The sequence below is a fragment of the Moschus berezovskii genome, chromosome 24, assembly GCF_049115385.1.
Source record: "Moschus berezovskii isolate FMDL1 chromosome 24, NW_MosBer_1.0, whole genome shotgun sequence".
Taxonomy (NCBI): Eukaryota; Metazoa; Chordata; class Mammalia; order Artiodactyla; family Moschidae; genus Moschus; species Moschus berezovskii.
The window spans coordinates 6,667,149-6,673,680 of NC_142483.1; the positions used below are offsets into that span (position 1 = coordinate 6,667,149).

A 6,532-nucleotide genomic window follows, 5' to 3' on the forward strand; every position below is an offset into this window, starting at 1 on the left:
ATGTAGCACTTGTATACTAAAGAAAAGTTTTCAGAGCAGTTAGGTACAGAACAATTTCATTTTTAGTGTAAATAACTACTCATGGACACATATACATGTGTAGAAATGGACTGGAAGTGTGTGCACCAGAGCTCTGGCAGGGCTAGTCTCTGGATAGTAGAAAGATGAGTTCTCCTTTCCTTCTATCCCTGTGTGTCACCATTCCTAATGCTTCTACAGTGGATGGATAGCATTCATGTTCAAGCCAGAGCACAAGGACGATGCTGTGTAGCAAAGCGTCATTTCTGAGCCTTGTTAACCACTTCAGGGACATGGTGACAATCTGGAGTTGGCACCACGGGCTGTGCCTCTCAGGCTAGGGGAGACACAGTTTGGAAATCATTGAGTCTAGCCTTCCAGGGCCAAAGGAGGAAACTGTTTCCGAGCAGAGCAGAGAGTTGATGGGGCTGTCCACTCAGGGGTAGCACTTATAAGAGGGAGGCCAGCAGAACCTGTTCCCAGCTCGTGCCCTCGTGCGCCCCTGGCAGTGCGCATCCTGTTGTGGGGTCCCCAGGGGCCCTTCCTGTGGCGGGTTCCTCACCTGCTGCAAGCGATGGCTCTAGGTCAACCACTCCATTTTAATGTCTTTGTGCCTTTGTGTGGGGTCTTTCATTGTGTGTGAGGGGAAGTGGGCGGATGATGAGGTGGGGGATAACCTTTCTATTCTTAAAGCCTGTTTAAAAAAATCTTTTTATTAAGTTATAGTTGACTTACAATGTTGTGTTAATTTCTGCTGTATAGCAAAGTGATCCAGTCACACACACACACACACACACACACACACACATTCTTATTTTATATTCCTTTCCATTATGGTTTGTCACAGGATATTGAGTACAGTTCCCTGTGCTATAGAGTAAAGCCTTGTTTGTCCATTCTATGTATAACAGTTTGCATCTGCTAACCCCGCAGTCCCGCTCCGTCTTTGGCCCACCTCACCTCCTTGGCAACCACAAGTCTGCTCTTTATGTCTGTGAGTCTGTTTCTGTTTCATAGATAAGTTCATTTGTGTCACATTTTAGACTCCACAAAAGTGATATGGTGTTTGCTTTCCTTCTCTGACTTACTTCACTTAGTATAGGAACCTCTGCTGCTGCTGCTGCTGCCAAGTCACTTCAGTCGGTCCATGTAAATGGCATTCTTTCTTTTTTTTTTTCCGGCTGAGCAGTATTATATATACGTACCACGTCTTTCTCCTTTCATCTGTTGCGGGACATTTACGTTGCTTCCATGTCTTGGCTATTGTGAATAGTGCTGCTGTGAGCATAAGGGTGCATGTACCTTTTTTAATTAGAGTTTTCTCCAGATAAATGCCCACCAGCGTGATTGCTGGATCATAAGGCAACTCTATTTTTAGTTTTCTGAGGAACTGCCATACTGTTTTCCATAGTGGCTGTACCAACTTAACATTCCCACCAACAGTGTGGGAGGGTTCCCTTCTCTCCATGCCTTCTCCAGCATTTGCTATTTGCAGACTTTTAAAAAATATATTTATTTTTAATTGGAGGATAATTGCTTTAGAATGTTGGGTTGGCTTCTGCCATACATCAACATGAATCAGCCATAGGTATACACATGTCCCCTCCCTCCTGAACCTCCCTCCCCCCTCCACCCCACCCCACCCCTCTAGGTTGTCATCCAGCACCAGGTTTGAATTTGCAGACTTTTAAATGATGGCCATTCTGACTGGTGTTCCAACTGTCTGAGTGTTGCCAGAACTGTCTCCTTTGTAGTTTTTATTTGCATCTCGATAGTAATTAGCGACGTTGAGAATATTTTCATGTGCCTTTTGGCCATTTGTATGTCTTCTTTGGAAAGATGTCTGATTAGGTCTTCTGCCCAGTTTTCAGTTGGGTTATTTGTGGGGTTTTCTGTTGTTGAGTTGTATGAACTGTTTGCATATTTTGGAAATTAAGCCCTGGTCGGTTGCATCATTTGCAAATATTTTCTCCCATTCTGTAGGTGTCTTTTCATCTTGTTTATGGTTTTCTCTACTGTGTAAAATTGAAGCTGATGTTTAAATTTGGGCTTTCCTGGTGGCTCAGGTGGTAAATTCACTTCTCTCCTCTTAGTTAACTGTTTTCCCTTCTACTTCTCCCTCTCTAATCCAAAATAAGTTAATAACAATTTATTTATGATGGTGGTGATAATAATAATTATTATTATTGCCATTGTGAAAGTGAAGTTGCTCAGTCGTGTCCGACTCTTTGCAACCCTGTGGACTGTGTCCAGGGGATTTTCCAGGCAAGAGTACTGGAGTGGGTTGCCATTTCCTTCTCCAGGGGATCTTCCTGACCCAGGGATCGAACCCTGGTCTCCCACATTGTAGGCAGATGCTTTACCATCTGAACCACCAGGAAAGTCTCCGTATTGCCTAGTAGTCCTCCTAAAGAGGTTGCATAGTTATCTAGGAACACAAGAGAAGAGGTAGGATATTAATATAATGATAAAGCTTTTAGGAAAAAACTCAGCATCATTTTTACCAAAAGAACCAATGAATATGAAATTTAACTCCAGCCAAGGTAGTCCTATGATCATAGAATATTCTGAAATAAGATTCCAAGGTACTAAGTATAATGATAAAGATCACAATTCTAGATCATTATACAGTGTGATTCATGATTTAAGTCCAGAGTGGAACTTACAAGGAAGTCTCAGAGCTAGGTTGGAATTCACAAGTGTATCCTCTGGGATAGAACGGTGTGGAGCTTCGGACTGCTGGGAAAACTGCAGGGACAAGACTCCGAGGCAGAGCCACTCGGAGGGGTCTCTTTTAGGTTCTGAACAAGGTTCAAACCTGCAGTCCAGGGTCAGACCCAGGGTGAAGTAGAGCGCTGGGGGGGTCATCAATCTTGCCCCGCCCCGCCCCTGCCAACTGACGGTCAGGAAGTCTGACAGAACTTCCCAATAGCCCAGGAAGGACTCTGGTCATAGAGCAAATTGGGTCCTGGTGGGTACCCCTCCCAAGCAGGTTATTTCCTCAAGTGCCAAAAAAGCTTTCTGGGAGACAATTTGTATGAAGGGTCAAACTGGGGCCTTAGGGTGTTATCAGGATGCTAAGTATTTTGACCTTCATCACTGGCCCATGAAAGCACAAAAAATAATGGGTCCTTCCCAGCACATTAGCTCACCCCAGTCCTTTAGGTAAGGAGACAGTTCTGGCAACACTCAGACAGTTGGAACTCCAGAAAATGCTAGGAGTGAGAGGTGGAGAGAGTCCCTATTTGGCCTGGGTGAGCCGCAGCTGTGCCACCAGAGAACCACAGTAAATCCCAGTCCTCCTCAAAATACCCTTGGACCTGGCCCATTCCCGGGGGTGGCAGAAATGACTGCACGTCAGCGCGCGTGTGGGGGTTGTCAAGCCTAGACTGGCGACTGTGAGAGCCTGGTGGCTGGAGCTGAGCGGGGAGAGACAACAGATTGTGGGGCCCCACCCCAGAGCCTCTGCCTCTGTAGTTCCTGGGCAGGGCCCCAGTTTTGCATTTCTAACAAATCCCCAGGTGCTACTGATGCTGCTGTCCCAGGGACCCTACTTTGAAAACTATCAAGAACAGTACCTACTATTCACTAGAATGGAATGCTCTAGCACACGTATTCACTCAGAAGTGGGGAGGGGATGGAGAAAGGTAAAGTAGCTTTCATAGTTTTTAAAAGGTGTTTATTAGTCCGTAAGACTTTGAGAAAAAACCCGAGAATGCCAAAATACCCACCGTTTTAAAACCAGCTTTTGAAATGTGTTCATATAGTAAAGTTTACACATATGAAAAGGAAATCTACATGCCTTTTTAAATGATTCATTTTCACGAAAGACACTTGGCTCAGAGGACCTACTGATTTTACCATTTCAGCACTTTACTGGGTGTTTTGTGGGGCTTGCGGGAAGTGGGTAAAAAGATAAGTCACATATAACTCTGTATGCCACCATGACAAGTGGTAGTGAGGCTGAGGGGGGGATGTTGTTTCAGGGGAGGGCAGTGTGGTGCCGAGTGAAACATGGCGTGGGGGCATTAGGGGCAGTAATTTGGTTTCCATCTCGCACCTCTCCCAGACAGGTAAGGGAGGGAGAGTTAGCCGTTCTCTAACTTTTTGGAGATTCCCTTTCTCACGTTTCAGGGGATCATCTCGTAATTCTTGGATTCCTTTTCCGAATCAAATAAAGAAAAGGCACATACGCATCTCTGGAGGAAAATGTCTGTATTAAAAGCCAAAAAAACCACAGATTACAAGAAACGCCCATCTGGCCACGTCACTGGATAGATCGACTTGGAAAAAGGTTCATAAAGTTCATTTTCAGCGGTAACAATATATCGGTGTTAAATCATTCCCATGTCCCCCTTTTAAATAAATTAAAAAACAACAAATTTCAAATACTATGTTCAGATACAAAGAGCTTCTCTGACTACAGCAATAGCAATTTTTTTTTTACTAAAACTTTCATTTAAAACAGTTATTAAATATATAAAACAAATACACAGGATTTGGTCGTTTTCTGCCATGAATATAGGGCACGTGGGTGCGGGGAGGGAGGAGGGCAGGGTGCGCAGAAAAGGGGAAGGGGCCCCATTTCCCTCCTCTCCGTCTTTCAAGCTGCGGATCCCACCCTGCAGGGCAAGGGCTTGCATCTGCTTTTCGGAGCCAGAAGCGGGGCACAAACCTGACTTTTCCCACACGCTGGGGCCTCTTCGGCGGTCCCCTCCCCCGAAGAACTAACGGTCACTACAGCACGAAGCACACCGACCGAGTCTCCCGGCGGGAAAGGCACCGAGAGCGCGGACACAGGACGGACACGGGAAGGAGCGGGGCGGGTTACTTGGTCGCCGTCCCCGAGGTGACGGCCGCGGCGGCGGCCGCAGCGGCTGCAGCGGCGGCGGCGGCGGCGGTGGTCCCCGCGGGCACGGCGGCGGGGGCGGCGGCGGCGGCGCTGGCGGTGGTCCGGCGCTGCTCCATGCCGTTGGGCAGGAAGCCGGCGATGATGGGCACCGGCCAGATGAGGGCGGCCACGCTCCACACGACGATGACCAGGGTCATGAAGCAGGCCACCAGCGTGGACTCGATGGGCTTGCGGTTCAGCCGCCAGCCCGGCTCTCCCTGCAGCTCCTCCAGGCTGAAGTCCAGGCAGCAGAAATGCAGCGGCTCGCCCTGCAGCCACAGCGGCCCAGGGGCCTCGGCCGCGGGGTAGGCGGGCAGAGCGGTGGGCGCCCCGGCGGTGGCGCCGGTGGGCCGGAGGCGGCCGGGGCGGCGGCCGCGCACCCAGCCACAGCCCACGCAGAGGCGCAGGTCCTGCTGCGCGCCGCCCGCCGCCAGCCCCAGGTGCTCGATGAGCAGCGGCGGCCCGACTCGGTGGAAGGCGGCGGCGAAGAAGGCGCGGCCGTGCGCGTTGGTGGAGAAGAGCAGCAGGTCGCACTGGAAGCCCCGCGGGCGGCCCCAGCGCACGAGCAGCGAGCTCAGCATCTGCCGCTGCACGCTGATGTTGCACGGCGCCGCCGCCTCCTCCTCCGGGCGCTCGGGGGCCCCGGGCGCAGCCGAGGCCAGCAACCGCGGGGCGGCCGGCTCGTCTGAGGACGACGCGTTGACCGAGGCGTTGAGGGGCGCCCCGAGGAGGCCCGGCGCGTCCACGGCCCCGCCGCGGGCGGGCGGCAGCGGGCAGGCGGCGGCCAGCAGCGCAGCAAGCAGGGGCAGCATGGCCTGCGGCGGGCGCCTACGCGCGCGGGGCTGGCGGTGGCTGCATGGCGCGCGGCAGACGGGTCGGCGAGCGGACGGCGGGATCGCGGGGGCTGGCGGCGGGCGGAGTGAAGACGCGTCGGACCCCCAGTCAGGCCCGCGCAGGGGCGGCGCGGAGGCGGGGGCGGCGGCTCGCTTGGCGCGGGGCTCCCTCCCGGCCCGGCGGCGTCTGGGGTTCCCCGCCGCCCCCCGCGTGGGGGCCCTCGGACGGCCGGGCAGCTCTGCTGGGCCGGGCGCTCGCGGGGAGCAGGAATCCCCGGCTCGGCTCCGCCTCCCGCGCGCCCCGCCCACCCCCGCGCCCCGCCCACCGCCCGCGCGCGGCTCGGAGACTCCGGGGCGGGCGGGGTTGCACGCGCCGCGGCGGGGGCGGGGGCGTGGCCGGGGCGAGAGGGCGGCGGGCCGCGTGCGGGGGCGGGGCTCCGAGGCTGGCGCGCGGGCGCGGCCGCGGCGGCTGTGGAGAACGTCCGATAGCCGCGGTGGGGGTTGGCAGGGCCGGCGGAGCTTGCGGACGCGTGCTGGCGGCCCGGCCACACCGCCGGGGTCCAGCTCCAAGAGGAGACGGCGCTCTGAGAGAACTGCGTCCTCTTGAGGGAGGCTCAAGGGCCCGGCGACCAGCCTTTGTCACGCCTGAGGCGGCCGTGTGGTGTCTCGCCTTAGTGCTCGCCGGACTGCGCTCCTTTCACAGAGGTAAAACTGAGGCGTCCCCAGGTCACCGCAGGAGCCAGAACCAGAACTCCTGGCTACCGGGTCTCCTCAAGTCTGGAGAGTTCGG

The 6,532-nt window shown here is 53.9% G+C and overlaps 1 protein-coding gene across 1 annotated transcript; it reads right to left on the reverse strand.

The window, feature by feature from the left end:
* Positions 1-4,218: 4,218 nt before the first annotated feature.
* Positions 4,219-6,020, reverse strand: TMEM158 (transmembrane protein 158). Its single transcript, XM_055413319.2, has one exon. The coding sequence runs from the start codon at positions 5,719-5,721 to the stop codon at positions 4,846-4,848; it is 876 nt and encodes a 291-aa protein (XP_055269294.2). The 5' UTR covers positions 5,722-6,020; the 3' UTR covers positions 4,219-4,845.
* Between the last annotated feature and the right edge of the window lie 512 nt (positions 6,021-6,532).

Excerpts from the sequence above, each read along its gene's own strand:
- TMEM158 (XM_055413319.2), bottom strand. The coding sequence starts at position 5,721 with ATGCTGCCCCTGCTTGCTGCGCTGCTGGCCGCCGCCTGCCCGCTGCCG.